This window comes from Pteronotus mesoamericanus, unplaced genomic scaffold, assembly GCF_021234165.1.
Source record: "Pteronotus mesoamericanus isolate MK-2021 breed Mesoamerican mustached bat unplaced genomic scaffold, CSHL_Meso_final contig_94, whole genome shotgun sequence".
Classification (NCBI taxonomy): Eukaryota; Metazoa; Chordata; class Mammalia; order Chiroptera; family Mormoopidae; genus Pteronotus; species Pteronotus mesoamericanus.
Window position 1 is genome coordinate 7,342,424 of NW_026555285.1, and position 17,413 is coordinate 7,359,836.

General features: G+C 39.3%; 1 protein-coding gene across 1 annotated transcript in view; it reads left to right on the top strand.

Moving 5' to 3' along the window:
* Positions 1 to 17,413, top strand: part of ENOX1 (ecto-NOX disulfide-thiol exchanger 1) — a 603,512-nt gene that overhangs the window by 509,303 nt on the left and 76,796 nt on the right. The window contains exon 14 of the mRNA XM_054586376.1: positions 14,397 to 14,504. Within this exon, the coding sequence (XP_054442351.1) occupies positions 14,397 to 14,504 (108 nt within the window). The remainder of the gene's footprint in view (positions 1 to 14,396; positions 14,505 to 17,413) is intronic.

Below are 17,413 nucleotides of genomic sequence, written 5' to 3' on the forward strand. Positions count from 1 at the left end.
GCAACATTGAAAGAAGAAACCAACAGGGACGGGAGAGAGGGGGGTAATGTGGAGAAGAAAGGGAAGGGTCAAATCAAGGACCATGTGTAAAGGACCCATGGACAAAGCCAAAGTAGGGAAGGATGAGGGTGGGAGCTGGCGGTGGGTGAGGCAGGGGAAAGTGACTATGGGAAAATGGAGACAAATGTACTTGAACAATACAAAAATAAATTAAAAAAACAAATTTCAAAGGAATGTTTTCGTATTTTCTGATCACAACAAAATTTTTAGAAATTAATATCACAAATGATAAGTAAAACAATCCTTTATGTTTGGAAATTTAAAAATATACACCTGAACCCACAGGTCCAACAAAGAAATCAGCATTATAATTTTAAAATATTTAGAAATAATTGATTAACTAAAATACAACATATCAAACCTTGTAGGATTCAAATAAAACAGGACCTAGAGGGAAAAACTAAAAATTTAAATGTCTGCTTTAGGAGAAGAGAAAATTAGAGTAAGCATCCAATTCTTATTAAAAAAGAATAAACACAAAGAAGGAAGGGCAAATAAAGATAAGGATAGAAATTAATGAAATAGCAAACAATCATACAATAAAGAAGATCAACAAAGCCAAATGTTGTTTATTTGAAAAGACTAATAAAATTGAAAATCTTTGTCAACAGCGATCACAAAAAAGAGAAGAGTGTAATAAACAATATTAAAAATGAAAATGAGGTATAACTACAGATGTGACAGAGATTAAAGAGATACGAGAATATCATGAATAGTTCTCTGACAAATTTTAAACTTAGGTGATATGGACACATTCCTATAGGAGAAAAAACACCTTATCAAAATTAGATCAGGAAGAAATTAACAGCCTAAATGATCTCATTTAAAAAATTGAATTAGTACCTTAAAATCTTGCATCAGTGTAACTGACTCAAAATGGCTTCACAGGGACTGTCGAACGAAACATTCAAGGAAGATTAAGCCAATTTTTTACAAAGTCATTTGGACAATAGAGAAGAAGGAAACATGTCACAACTCATTCATAAGGCTAGTATACTTGATACCAAAACAGGACAAGGACAGTGGAAAAAAAGGGAGAGGTCAGCGGGGGCGCATTACACTTATCTACCACTTATAAAGATAGATTTAAATTTTTTTTAAAGTTAATTTATTCTGGTATTGTGTAAACCACCCAATTGGATTTATGCCAAGAATGCAAGGTTGGCACAACATTACAGAAGTCTATTAATAAAATGTATCCCATTAACATGTTAAACCAGATTAACACAATTATTTTATTGGCTACAGAATATCTATTCATGATTTAAAACTAAAACAACCAAAGGAAAATGAGGCTGTTAACAACTTGGAATAAAAGAGAACTTATCCTGTTTGCCCTTTCCAGTGTAGCTCAGTTGGTTGGGTATCATTCTGCAAAGCGATAGGTTGCTGGTTCAATTCCCAGTCAGGGCACATGCCTGGATTGCAGGTTTGGTCCCCAGTTGGAGCATGTACAAGAGGGAACCAATAGACATTTCTTTCTCACATTGATGTCTTTCCTCCTCTTTCTCCATCCCTTCTCCTCTTTCTAAAACTAAATAAATAAAATATTTTTAAAAAGAAAAGAGAGAACCTTCTCTGTTAAAGATTATTCGTAGTGAACTCAGTGGCAAAACAGTTGACAATTTTTTAACCCTCACATAGCAATCCTGATATAATCCTTTTAATCCTGATACAATTACTTGGACTAGAATGTAACTGCCTTATGTTTTGTGATCACGATTTATATTTTCAAATTGTCATCTGGAAACAAAAAAAATAAAAAGATTGCTGCACAAAATCTACTGGCAGAACCCCAAATTGTGGTTTCCCTATTCTTTCCTTTTGAAAAATTAAAAGTCAACACTAACCTTGGTATTATTTTCTATTTAAATAGCTATAGATCATGGATGACGATCTTATCTATGACATCATTGTTAGGAGCTGGCCTCTCAGCTAACTTCAGCAAAACCTGTGATTGAAATTTTCATTAAAAGGACATGGGTAGGCTTCCACATGTAAATTTAAAATGCATGCAATGGCAGATCATGAGTGGGGGCATTGCTAAGGCTGGAGGAGCACTTCATCACAAGATAAATTGATGTGGACATTAAGCATAAAGCTGCAGCTCTGATTTCACTTAGTTTTTATACCATGGGAGGCTTTTCTTCCTTTTCTTTTTTTTTTTTTCCTGTTACCATTCATGACCATGCTGACACCATTTATTGTGAAAGGCCTGAGTAATTCAACTCATTTCTTAATGCCTCATATATTTAATGTTTCTGAAGTAGAGAAGACTGGTTTAAAATAGTAATTTTCTATCTGCACTTTTGAAATCTTTGCAAGCTGGGTGGTGCTGTATTTTACTTTACCTAAAAGATCTCAGCCCCAAATATTAAGAGTATTTGCAACAGCACTATTTGTTGAAGTTTTCTGTTGTTGCTGCTGCTGCTATTGTTTTTTTCTTAAAGACAGTCTGCAGTTCAGACACAGGGCAAACCTGTGGTAGTCCAGAGGCTATGTAGCTGCCACAGGGAACACCTGCAGGTGAGTGAAGTTGTGCAAAGAAGCTGTTTTAATCTGCTGCAGCCCTCATCTGTCTATCCCGGGTTTAGAGTAGGGAATAGGTGAAACTTGGAATCTCTAGGAGGTTCTGATTACCTTTGAGACTCGAAAATGTGGGGTTGCCGACCAACCTAAATGTATTAAAGTAGCTTAGAAGGTTCAGGGGAATGAGCAGATGTGTCCTGCCTTATGCTTCTGTGATAGATGAATGGCCCGATTTATTGCAGAGCTTGTTTGAAAAGTGCCCTAAAGGGACCCTTCTCTCCTCACCCCACCCCTAGATGTCAGAGTTTCCTACTCACAAAAATGTTAACTTGTGTTGACAAAGAAAAATTGGGAATATTGTAATCATTGAATTAGCTTCACTAATGTTCTACAGTTAATCAAGACTCAATAATATAAGTAATGAGGGCCTTCCAGACCCACAATACAGAAAGCTTTCCATCTGTAGATATCTGTGACTGATGTAGAGGCAAAACTTTCAGCTATATTGTCTCTTTTTGTTTATTTGCAGAACATGTTTGATCATTACAACTTTCTCACACTGGCTTGTGTGGCTCAGTGGATTGAGCACCAACCTGTGAACCAAAAGGTCGCCATTTCAGTTCCAGTCAGGGCACATGCCTAGGTTGTGGGCCAGGTCTGTGGTTGGGGGCGTTCTGATAGATGTTTCTCTCTCTCTCTTTCTTCCTCCTTTTCCCTCTCTGTGAAAATAAATAACATAAAAGTTTTTAAAAAAAGAACTTTCTCAACATTAGGATTCAACGAAAAGCTCTCAAGACCCCAACACATTCTTATTCTATAACCGTAAGTTGAAAGCTGCTTTCCTAAAACTGCAATCAAGGAAGTCAGTCAGTGATGGTGGTAATGTCTGCTGTGGGTTATAAACCCTGCAAAGATAGAACAAATCTCTATTGGCCTTTGGGCAACAGTACAAGACCCAGCTGTTCAATCAGGTTCTTGTTTGAAGTAAATGGGCCAACTTGGCTGGAAAGCATGTTAATATTTTAAATTTCTACATTACCAGCTGACATGTGCCCAGAGGCTGGGGTGATGACTGCCTCATATAATTGCAAAAAAGAAAGTGATAAGAATAAATAAATCCCAGCAAATTGGATTATCATTTGCACTGGAATTGCCAACAAAGGTAATGGAAAGAATATCGCTGACATATATTCCTACTTCAGCAAGGCATTTGACACCTTCTCTTGTGAATTGCATGAATGGTGTTAATTCAAGCTGGCTGGCCCAGTGTTTTGAAAAGTGGCAGAAGGAGGGCAACCAGCATGGCTAGGATGGGGTTCAATGACAGGCCTTTTTCTTGCTGAATATTAATCCTGTTCAAGTGAAAAGTCACTTGACCTTGCTGGATCTTAATCTCTCCATTTTTGCCAAGAGGATAATAACAGCAGTTTCCTTTAACTTGGTACCCTTTGCCATCAAAGGAACCTCACGTACTTAATTGATGTTCTTTAGTCTCACAATATCCCACTGGTGAGTATTGTTAACATGTGAAGAAAGTGAAAAAAAAATCAGGAAGCTGAAATGGCCCTGCAAATTACACAACTAAAAAAAATCATCTGCAGAGGAGGAAATGGGTTTTAGAGCCTTCCAAACCACAAACCACTTTTGCATCTTCTTTTCCTGTGTTCAGCGTTCAAGAAAGTGATGTATTGCTTTGCAAATTATAAATTATTTTCAAGAGAGAGGCAGTTGTGAGGGAAAAGAGGAGATCAGAGGAGTAAGGTGGCTTGTTCAAGGTCACACAGCAAGTCATGCTAGCCTTTGAAATAATGACTTGTGGTTGTTGTTATTGTTGTTTTGCCAGTTCTTGGCTATATTTCTTTTTGTAATTATGTTGCCTTATCGTGATAATAGTGTATCATGACTAGTAATTCCATTGAATTATACAAATGCTAAAAAGTATCTATTTTCACAAGTCCCTCCCAAGAGGATATTCAAGTAAAAGAAATGGTCTCTAAAGCCACATCTTTTGAAAGAGTCACCCCTCTCCCCAACTCAGAAGGCCACGGTCACCATTTCCCTGTCCTGCTCAGACCCTGGGCTGCCTGCCAGTGCTGTGCCTGCTGCAACTTGACACTCAGAGGATCCTTTTGTAATGTCCATCTCCTCTAAATAACAAAAGTATTTGCAGTAATAATCATGAAATGGAAATAATAATAAGAATGGCCAAGAAAGAAATTCAGGCAGTAAAATTTTTCTTATATTGAATGTCACATGTAATTATGCCTGTAAAAAGAAGGGGAAGGGGCAAGTCAAGGAACATGAATAGAGGACTCTTGGGCACAGACAATGAGGGGAATTGACTGTGGGAGTGGCGGGGAGATGGGGCCGGGGAGAGCGATGGGGCAAAGGGCAGGACAACAGTAACTGAACAATAAATAAATAAGTACATAAATGGATGAATGAATGAATGAATGAATGAAAGAATAAAATAGTGGAGTAAAAGGAAAACATCAAACTATCTATTAAAAGTTTTTTAAATCTACCTAACGTTTTGAACTTTGATCCTTTCATTATAGATAATATAACACAGTATGTAAATAATTGTCCAGCAAATAAGTGAATTTTAATAAAACCAATACCAAAGGTACAATTTAGGCAACTGTGTACTAATTGTACCACTGATGTAAACACTTTCTTGATTTGTTCTTTTGTTTTAAAGCAAACTGTTAACAATATTAAATTTTTTAAACACTAAAATTTAGTGTTTTACATATAAACTAAAATTTGCACTTACCAACCAAAAATAATACAACCCATGGTTCTTACATTTCACTGTTTTACATTTTAAATGTAAAAATTCTCTAGAGGTCCTGTGAAATGAATTGAAATAGCTCAAGTTCTAGTTCTTAGTCTTTGCAATAACTGTGCTATCATTGTTTATTACAAATCTACTGTAGAAATATAGGAATATATGTAAAGGTTGGAGACACTGTACCTGAAACAAGTTCAAACGATTCTAATCCCAGAAATCCCTGTGTGTGTATGGGGAGAGGGGTGTTGGGCGCGGCAGCAGGCCCCCACCTCGAGGTTTCAGACACCTGAAAACACTTCCCTCTGCTCTGTCACCAGTCTCCCGGAGCTGCTGCAGGCTCCCAGGGTGCTGATCCGCAGGACCGCAGAGGGCTACGCCCCGTCAGGCCTGCACTTGGGCTGCCAGCTCTGGCTGACGTTTGGATCTTAACAGCCGGGTCAACAAACGGGGCTAAGCTCCAGGCGTCTCTAGGCTGTAAATGCAGCCTGATCCCATCATGAGCAAGAGATTGCCTTTCTGCCTAGCAATGAGAATGGCATTTAAAATTCAATATCAGAAAAGATATTGACGAGATTAAGGGCCTGAAGGAATTGATTTATGAGGAAAGACCCGAGGAATTAAATATGTATAGCCTGGTGTAATGGGATATTAGGCTCTGAGCACAGTTTCATTTCTGTGACCCAGCGTTCCCGTTATCGCTCATCTGAACGGTGGCGCGCTCTCCCAGGGCGGTCCTCTGCCAGGGGCCACGGCGCTCAGGCGCCAGGACAGATAGCAAGCTTGGTTACCCTCGTATCTCACCCTAAATTGAAGCACAGTTTCATCCGCAGGTGGAAGCAGATGACATTTGAAACTAGAATAGATCTTGAGTAGTCTTACCACCTCCTGTGACAAGAAAATTTGAGCTACTTCAGTTCTATCTTTTTTCCCAAGGAGAAAAGTGAACCTTGTACTTTCCGTGTGGTAAATGACTGTCCTTCCCCTGAGCCAGGTTTGCTTCTTTGTCAGAAATACTATTAAATGTATTTGCCTTTAGGCAAAAACTTGCCCTTAAATTACAATAAAATGCATTTGGTTTTTTACATCTCGAACTCTCCCTAGCAATAGGGGATGGGCTCAGGATTGACAGCGGATGCAGGCAGACCTCATGGCCGGACCTACAGCTGACTGGCCTAAGTGGTTCTGGAGTCAGTAAGAACCAAAACTGCTCTGAGGGTGTGGAGGCCCTCAAGAGCACTGGGGAGAAAAGAAGAGGCAGTGAGCTGTGTTTTCGGGTATCAGGAGCTCTCCAGGGGAGGCAGATTAATGAGGCAGAGCTGGCCACAGCCGGGGTTCGGATCACAGGCTGAGACACATGGAGAACTCAGGTTGGAGACAAGGTGCACAGACAGGGCACCACCACATAGACCTGACGGCAAAACATCCGGACACAGTCACATCCACCATAGTCTTTGGAGGAAACTTCTCTTTGGATGTGCCTGGGCCTCATTTTCTTAGGCGATATTCCACTGACCTTAAATGCATAGCCCACTGAGCAGGGAGCAGGGCACCTGATTTATAGCAAAGCTATGGAGATGGAATGAAATTTATTAAAACTGAATCAACCAAAAACTTACTAAATTGATGACACTCCATGAGGTTACATGTTTCCAGACTTATATATATGAATATTCAGTGGTTCATTTCTAACAAGTAGAACAAATTCTGATTCAAAATGGATCTCCTGAGGCCATTTTCCTAATGCCTAAACTGATCCCCAAAAATTTCCTATGGGAACCACCCTAGTTATAGTCATGCTTAGAGTACTTTGTGCCACTTAAGTTAATTGTAATGTGTGTTAGCATTCTCATGAATCAGCATCTAGAGTACAGGCTACTTAGTGTTTGTTTCCTTTGTATCTTCCATATTATCTGGACCAGCACTGTGTGCATAGTATATCAGTATTGACTGAGGGAATGAATAAATTATTGATTGATCAAATGAATTGATGAATGAGTGCATATCAACAGATTCTTTTAAAAGAACTGAACATAGAGCCAAACACAGGGGAAACCCTGAAGTAAGGGGAAGATGGAAAGAGAAAAAATACGCATGCATGCATACATGCACATGTGTCTGTGTATGAAGGTGTCGGTCACTATCAGTATATGTCTACCTGGCGGCATGAGTTCACCTTACGTGCCACAGACCTAAATTTAGAAAAAGTATTCCTCTGCCACCATGCATGACACAAAATCAGTGTTCCATTTAGGGGTCCTCTCTATTTTATGCCAAACACCACCTCCATTCCCCTAGCCACCCACCAATCCTGCCAAAGATTCCTGAGTTACCACAATTCTGTGAATATCAGCTTATAATGAGATGCTGCTGGTATATTTCATATAGAGTATTTGTATTGTAGTCTGTGATTTTAATGGGATATAACTTTGTATAATCTCTTAATTATATAAAAACTTCACCTTGGTAACAAAATTGTAAAATTCAAGAAAAAGAGGCAAAGGAGGTGTTACAGTGTCTAAGTTCATCACACCATTCACAGACATATACAAAAAAGCATGCCTAGCTTTTGGAAACGGTGAGTACCTAGGTAGAAGTCACTGCTAAGAGGATTTTAAGATTGGCACATCCTAATTTCCCTTTCAAATTGGCAGTGCAGTGTGGTTGCTAAGGGAGAAATCATAGTTTAATACAGGAAAATTGAATCGTGCATGTGGTAGGTCTCTCCCAGACGGTGTGGCCTTGGGTACATGACTTAACCTCTGTGTGCCTATGACTCACCCAGCTGTAAAAATGGAAATGTGACCTCACTTATTCTGGAGCCCCAAATAACATTTGTAATGCTCTTTGAATTAATCAGAGAGAAAGACCCATTACACATTGAAGTCTACATCCCCAAAGAGCATTACAAATGATCCTATTAAATCAGTGGCCTGGAAACATCAAGATGTCTCAGGTACAGCATTTATTTACCTGTTATTGTCCACCACAGTGTTTGCACTTGATTGGCATATGGGTAATTGTCTAATTGGAACACACTTGATTGTAACCACTGAAAAAATGTAATAGTGCATCTGTTTAATGTCATAATCTCTAATGTTAAATTAAAATTATGCTGCAGTCAGCCAATCCAACCGAGAGACTCTTCTGATTAAGTTCTAGCCGCCTGTGAACTTCTGTAATTGAGGCTCTTTGGTACTTAAAAATTCAAACTAGAAAGAATGTTATACAGGCTCATAAATTTCAAGTGAAAGGGGACCAGAAAGCCTGACTTAAATTATCGAGTTGTGGATATTTACATTGTTTTTACAGGACGTCTAGTCGAAGAAGAGTTTTAAATCACCACTGTTTTGAATACATAAATATTAGATTCACGAGTTTATGCTTTATAAACACATGGAAGCATTAATTGTGAAGAATGCAGAAAACAGTCTAAGGGTGTTGATTTAACTTTTCTCCAGTGGTGGTTTTGTTACTATTTACTTATTTTTGGTGGAACATGGGGAAGAAATTTATTATTATTTATTTTTTGTTGGAACATGGAATAATAATTATGAATTCATTGACTGGATTTCCTTAGACTTTTAAGAAATATTCCCCTTTAGATTGATAAAAATATCTAGAACTGCCAGAATAATGAATCAAAATGTCTTAAATGCTACTTGCCTCTGAAATTGTCCTATGTCCATATGGCTAGAACAATAAATTACCCAGTTATAGATCTTCAGGTAGTTTTTGTTATTGTGGTTGTTTTGGTTTTTGTCTGTATATGTGTATGTGTGTGGCTTTTTTGTTTTGTTTTGTTTTTGAGAGATTATGGTTTAATAGAAGCTTGAGGAACTAGAGCAAGTATTCATTTATTGCTTCATTCATCACCTACTATGTATTAGAGATAACCTGATTATTAATCCTATCATTGGTGGCTGTAGTCTAGTTGGGGAGATATCTATGAAATGTAATATACCATATTAAGTACTTTGGGAGAAAAGAAGTTAGAGCAGCTAACTTTGCTTGGGTGAACAGAAGAGGTCTTTCCTGAGGAAGAACCCAAGTGGACTGCATATAGTTGTGCAGGTTCTGTCCTAGAGAAGGGCAAATGGGTGAGTGGGAATAAAAGCAAGCCCAACTCTACTACCTAACCATGTACTCTAGTGGGAAATTGTGTCTCCCGAGAGGGTGGGCCTCTTTTCTATAGTATAAAGTCATGACATGGGTTGGTGTTAGTTCAAATGCAATTTTTTTTAAAGATTTTATGTATTTATTTTTAGAGAAAGGGAAGGGAGGGAGAGAGGAAGAGAAATATCAATGTGTGGTTGCCTCTCAAGCACCCCCTACTGGGGACCTGACCCACAGCCTCTTGTGCCCTGACTAGGAATCAAGCTGGCAACCTGTTGGTTCACAGTCTAGCATACAATCCACTGAGCCACTCTAGCCAAGGCTCAAATGCATTTTTTTTAAATTGGCTTTAAAAATGAATAGGAATCTTCCCGGCATAATTCTGGGTAGTGTGCTTGTTAGAGTCATGAAAGGACCTGTTATTTCTGGGGAAGGACAAGAAGGTCTGTGGCTTGGATTTTATCCAATAGGTTGGGGAGCCAACAGTATTTTAAGCATGGGAAAACTTTAATTTTTAGATGGTAATTCTCTCAGGAGTGTCCAGTGAATGACAGGGAACAAGCAAATCCAGAGGAGAGGAGGTCATCACCTTAACCATGACAGCCAAGATGGATAAAGAGAAGACAGAGAGGCTGTGAGGACAATGAAAGAGCAGGGTTTGACTTCAAGGTTTTCATTCTAGATGCCACACAGTAGTAGAGTTAGGCTGGGAGGAAGGTAGGGGAATGGTGATAATAGACACTGTTTGAAACAGTAAATGTTTGGTGGATAGTAGGAATTAGGTAGAGGCTATTGAGACAGCTTTGTAAAGCATAAATGGATGAAATATGTAGTTGAAACAATGAGTATGAATAGGTTCACCTGAAGAGACCATAGTGTCAAGAATAAAAAAGAACCTGGAAATGAGAAAAGCACTGGTGACTTTAGTGAGAACAGTTTGAGTAGGGTGCTATGGGCGGAAGTCACATTGTAGTGGAATGAGGATTAAATAAGCATCAAAGGACAAGGGTTTTCATCCCAGCTGAACCTTAGAATTGTCTGTGAAGGCTTTTTGTTGTTTACTTTGTTAATTTTTAAAATTAATTTATTTTCCAATTAGAGATGGCATACAATATTATATTAGTTTCAGATATACAACATAATGTGGGCATTTATATATCTTACTAAGTGATCACCCTGATGAGTCTAGTACCGATGTGATGCCATACATAGTTATCACAATAATGTAGACTGTGTTCTTTTGCTGTACTTTACATCCCTGTGACTGTTCTGTGACTATCAATTTGTACTTCTCAATCCCTTCATGTTTTTCAACCACCTCCCCATTCCCCTTCCCATTTGGTGACCATTATTTGTTTTTTGTATCTGTGCATTTCTGTTTTGTTTGTTTATTCATTTTGGGTTTTATGTTCCACATATAAGTGAACTTATATGTGAAGTTTTTTTAGAAGCATAGTTGCCTGGATTGCACCCCTAGATATTCTGAGGTAATTGCTCTTCTATGAGACCCAGAAATCAGCATTTTTTAATGTCCTCCAGCTTTAAAAATCAGTACCCTTGACTACTCTTTTAAAAAGTACAAATAAACTTCGGTAGCTAGCAAGCATGTATCGAGGTGCTTAAAATCACAGGGAGTCAGAGAAGTATAAAACTTTTAAAGGATGAAGAATCTTTATATTATCAGACAGTTGGATAATGCTAAGTGTTTGTGTGGATGTGGGGCACAGTAACCCTCATGTCCTACTGCTGGATGGGTAGACTGCGACAGCCATTCCATAAAGGAACTTCTGCTAATTAACTCTTTAAGCCTTTCCTATGGACCAGCGGTTCCACTGATGGAAACATGCCAGGGAGATTCTCCCATAGGTCCAGCAGGGAGCCTGCACTAGCATGTTCCTTTGCAGCCTTGATAGGGGAGAGTGAATTGAAGATAATCTGAGTGGCCTTCACTGGGAAAGCACGTCAGATATAACTGAGTGGATGCACTCTGTAGATTATTATGGATCATCAGGAGCAATAGATTAGATATACAGAGTTGGGCAAAAGTAGGTTTACAGCTGTTCATGTGGACAAAAATACAATAATAAATAATAATACGAGAATAAGCTCTGTGTTTCACATACTCACAACTGTAAATATACTTTTGCCCCATCCTGTATGCATATTAATATGGATATACCTTAAAAATAGAATGCTTAGTAAATAAGAACTATAACAATATTGCTTACATAAAAATGCATACTCATATAATAACAATATGTATTTTAGAAAAACACATTGAAATAAAAAAGTTGGAAACCATTTAAGTGACTGCCTACATATAAGAAGAAAAGGAAATGGGAATGAGAGAGAAGAAATTGTATTTAAAAAGTGAGATGCCACCCTGGCTGGTGTGGCTCAGCGGACTGGGCACCGGCCTATGAGCCGAAAGATCACCAGTCTGATTCTCCGTCAGGGCACATGGCTGGGTGGCGGGCCGGGTGCGAGCGGCAACCAGTTGATGTTTTTCTCTCACAATAATGTTTCTCTCCCTCTTTCCCTCCCTTCCCCTGTCTCTGACAATAAATAAGTAAAAATTTAAAAATAAATAAAAAGTGTTGGACCAAGGAAGAATGAGGTTAGATGGAAGCTTAAAAATGGGAAGTGACATCAAGGGAAGGAGGTGTGTGCATGTATGTGTGTGTGTGTGTTTAATTCTTTAAAAATTTTAATTTTTAACTATGGTACAATTTGTTTATATGACATAAAATTGACCATCTTAGGCACTGTAAGTGTAGTCCATTAGCGTTAAGTACATTCACACTGCTTTTTTTAAATGATAGTATCGATTGTATTTCCTATGCTGTACAATGCATCCCTGTGACTTCGTGTGTTTTAATAGAAGGAAAAAGTTATGAATATATAGATGAAATGGCAGGCTCTGATGGAGTTCTTACTTGCCCTCTTATTTATTCACAGCATTGGTAATAATAGCTGAGGGTTATATCCAGTAGTGTTCCTTTCTTTGTCCTTTCCCCACCTTAATCAAATTCTTTTGCTTTTTTTCTTATTACTACAGTGGTGAGTGCTTCTTAGAGACATACCAGGAAATTACAAGCAAAATTAACAGAAATATCCTTAAACCCACTCACCCAGAAATAGTATCCAGACCTCTTTCTATGTCCTGAGACACCTGCGCAGCTTCACTTGTGACGGCAGCACCGTGTTCCATTGTCCCGATGCGCCGTCATCAATGCAGCCAAACCCCTTGCGCTGGGCATTGCTGCTTCTAAAGTTTGCTGTTCCAGCTGCTCAGGGAACAAGCATAAGCTACCTACCTTTGAAGCTACCTGCCCGTCGTTTGGCTCATTTTTAAGGGAGGTTTAAGGATTGGATTTAAGATTGTCTAATGATGTAAAAATTTACTTGGCATAATCAAAGTCAGAGCACCAGGTCCCCTTGGAACTATTCTGGGCCAGTTGTGAATGAGAATGAGGGAACGGGGCTGCCACTCCCCACTGTCTGTAAACTGTCATTTTAGGTACTTGTCACAGTGCCAAAGTACAAAGTACAGAAACCAGGGAGCCCAGAAATCAATGGATGCACAATGAAATCACACGAGGTGTTCAGGGAGCCAGAGTGGGACGTGTGCAGTACCTCTCATGCGATTATGATATGGGCAACTGGTGACAGGGGAGGCACTGAGTTTTTAGAAAATTGCCAGGAAATCGCTGTTCATGCTAGAGGACCAAAGTACATTATTTAGTCCACACCCAGTGCCAGAGCAGGGAACAGAGCAAGCCGGCCCGAGGGAAAGCACAATGTGTTTTTCTGAGTACTTACTATCCTCAAACATGCCCAAAAACTAATGGCTGTGAAGATTTAATTTAATCCTTCCAGTTGGAGGGTTTAAGCATCAGAAATCCAGTGCCAGTTTATTCAGGAGTTGGTAGTTAAGAACTGGCCAGACAGCTCTGCAGCCAGCTTCTCAAGGCACCAAAGAATTGGGAGTGAAAAAAAAAGGTCTCAAAGAAGCAGGAAAGCACCAACATTTTCATATCGTTAGTGCAGCATCTGGTATGTATAGTAGCAAAAGAAATGTGCTTCTGTCTTTTTAAACTGCTCCTTTGTTGTCAAGAAGATTTGAATAGACATAGCTCTTTCTAGAGTCTGTTTTGAAGCTCTTGAATGTTCTCCAGCCTGTGTTTGTATTAACATATACCCATGTTCCTGAGAATTAGCACTGGGCAGCCCTCTGCGTTTGGCAGGCAGGGTAAGCCTCCACATGAGTTACAGTTGAGAGGGCAAGAAAAGCTCAAGGTTCACCAAAATCCCCCAGTGGCCCTGCTTAAAATAGCAGTGTAGGCTGTAGCTTAGTGTTTTGACAGCTTATATCAGCAGTTTTCTCAGCTGATATATTGATTGCAGTTTGGACTTCAGTCCTGCTGATCTAATAAAACATCACTGTCATAACAGTGAAAGTAGAAGGATCTTTGTGGTCCCAGCCACTTTGAGAAGCAGCTTTACTATCATATGTAAAATGAAGTAATCTTGGACAAGATGACCGTTACTATATTTTTATTTTTTAATTTCTTCCACCAATATGTTGTTTATTAACACTATTCTACATATTTTCACCATATGCATTTGTTAAAAGGAATATAATGGTGCCTTCACAAATACTACAACAAACTTGTTTTACTGTACAGCAATATCACAGACAGCCTAACGACGTGTCCTGAACTACAATATTGTTACACTAAATTGAGGAGAAGGGGAACACACACAAAATTTAACTGAAGTACAGACTAAGCTTTAAGCCATGTAAAAATCTTCTCATTTTTTTGAATGGATAGTTTGAATATCTTATAATCACCTGGCTTTCCATCTTACTTACCCTAGATATCCTTTAATTTCACAGCAATTGCTGACCATCCAGGAGGAGTTAAACAACAAAAAGTCAGAACTGGAACAAGCAAAGGAGGAGCAGTCACACACACAAGCATTACTTAAAGTCCTCCAGGAGCAAGTAAGTGAAGGCAATAGCTCGGACTGGTGAACCAGTCGAACCTGGACACTAGTCTCCCTGGTGCTCAATGCGCTTGACTGAAGTTAATCGGCAGCACAATTAGCTTTCACCCACAGCAGCGCCCCCAGCAGTTTTGCTCTGTGGAATTTATAATCTCATTCCCAGCACCTCTGCTCACACTCTTGGGGACCTATTTAGACTACCCAAGCCCAATAGTGATGCGTGAAAGTTTCTTACAGAAGACAAAAGAATTTTGATAAAGTTTAAAATATTGACAGTGCAGATATATTTTCAAACAAGCAGCTAATTTCCTCTTAAGTATAATAGTGAGGAAATGAGTTTAGCATAACCCAAGGTACTCCTGCAGACATATGCATAAGGACTGACTCATACCAACATTCACAACTTCCCTGTGCTTCAGGGCACTTACCTAACCACGGTGAGCAACAAACATTGTATGTGAATTTGTAAATCTGATCATTTCATCCTAGCTTCCTTTGATACTGAAGTGTGGCCTGACGTTGTAAGTGGATGTGGGAGCACTGTCTTACAGCAGGGTAAGACGGATGGCTCGGTGGCAGAGGGAAATCCAAGCCCAGTACCTACTCACCTACTTTGGGCCTGTGCCTGCTGCCCACGATGAAATGAATGGCACTTGGAGGGAAAAATCACAGATAGCAATGCCAACTCTGATCAAATTTAAGTTGTTTTAAGTGTTTAACTTACACCGGCTTATGAAAATGTTATTTTATAATATAAGTAACTGCAACAGTGATGTTTTGAAAATATGAAGGTGGGAGAGTGTTACCCTAGTCCTCTGTGACTCAGTCATTTGCAAGTGTTTATTTTTTAATGGTTTGGGATCAAGAGAACATATTTTTATTTACATTCTCCTAAAAGTATAAGTGATTTGTGAGGGAAAAGTGAAGGTGTTGGACACTTTATAAGCTTTTATAACTTCAGACAAAGATGTTTATAAAATGAATCATTATCTTTATATATTTAATATATATTCAGTAACTTAGACTGAGGCTGAATCTGTATGGTTTTGAATAAGTTAGATTGAGCTGAAAAACACTGTTGACTAAATTCACATGACCTACTGACTAGGAGACTGGAAGTCACCATTCTCTTTCTCATTATTTGGTTCAAATTTGCTCCTGATTGAACAGACAGAGGTCTGACCTTTGTTGCTCTGCAGTGTTTGCACATATGAGCTCTCTCTAAATGACTTAAATGCTTTGTTTTGATTTGAGTCCAAACCCTAGTCATAAGAATAAATTCCAAGTTTTGCAGAAAGTATTGAGATAGCCTTGTTATGGTGTGCATTCCTAAAGCACACCACAAATGCAGTCATTGGTGAAGCACAAATGCAGTCATTGATGAAGCATCACACTTCATTCTGTATTACTTACAAAAAATAAATGGGGATGTGAAGAAGATTTGGAACAAGTAAAATCATTAAAAACTTATTAAATACTACTGGAAAGGAAGCATTTTTAAATACGCTGTATTACTTAAATAGGATGACTCTTTTCAAGGAAAGTCACTGAGAATACTTAAGTCTAAGTGGGCCCGTAGCAGCCAAATGCGTTCAGGGGCTGCTGGTACTGCCAGGTTGTTTTCCTGACGGCCCTTGTCCTGGAGCTGGTGTCACCCTTGCAGATGAGAGTGTGCGATGGACATGTTCCTTTCATCTCCTTGTAGCCACCCACCCACCCAGAGACATGAACTTAAAAACACACCTCTATCTCCACGAGCATTGTCTTACGAGACTTTCTTTGGGGTCATGTAGAGTAACTACATGGGTGAACACTTTTTCAGTGCCTGCACAGATGAGGCACTATAAATGACCTCACCTCTAGAGATTCTGATTATTTGGGTCTGGAGTCTTTCTTTACACACATGCGCACACACGCAGGAAAAGATACACCCTTCTCGGAAGATGTGGAATTTCACTATTCAAAGTTACTGCCACTCGATGGGAATCCAACTAGGTTGTGAAGGCGGAGGCTTGCCATCAGCAGGCCCCACGCCTCCAGGGAAGGCAGGCTCATTCCCCAAGTTCTCTGTTCACTAAGATGCAGCTTCCACAGGTCTCTCCAGGCTCCACTGGCCCCTGCCTTTCATCCCCTTTACAAAGGTGGTAGCTTCCAACACCGGGAGCTTGTTCACAAACCCAGGTGTCATTGGACACAATGCTGGACTGCTCCATCTGGAGGAGCAGAGCAGCAAAGAGAGAACAGGAAGCCAGCCAGTGAGGGCAAAGCAAAAGCTTGCCTGCGGCTTCAGTCATAGGTCAAGGGAAACCTGCAGGAGAGAGGCAAGACCTGTGGTCCTCTGGCAGCAGAGAGCAGGGCACAGCAATACTAGTGGACAGGGAGAGACGAGAGCAAATGGATAGTGGACAAAGATAGGACAGAGTTAAAGGAAAACAAGGAGGAGGAAGACAGAATTTATTTAAAGGGGAGAAGAAAAGAAGGGGCATGTTTATGCTAGTTAGTGTGTAAAGGTGGAGCACTTTAATAGCATAGTTCTGTATTTCTACTAAAAAATAACAAAACCTTCTGAGTTGACCCCACTCTAACTCAAAGAAGCATGAGTTATAGGACCTAAATGGGATGAGCAGAGAGGGTTGATAAAGAGAAAGAAGATGAGAAACACCTACAATAAGAAAACCTTATGATAGGAAAACATGGAGCGTTTTTCTTAAGTCCTTTTGTGGCCACTAATAATAGATGGTATTTGTATCACTGTGCCTTTCATATATATCACACATTGCCCATGCTTCCTTATACTTTTTATGTGTAGAAATATCAATGATGTAGCCCTAAAAAATAATAAGAATTTTTTTTTGTAAGTGGGAGTGGAGTGATTTGGACGAGCTGTGATCAGCTCTACTTACTGTT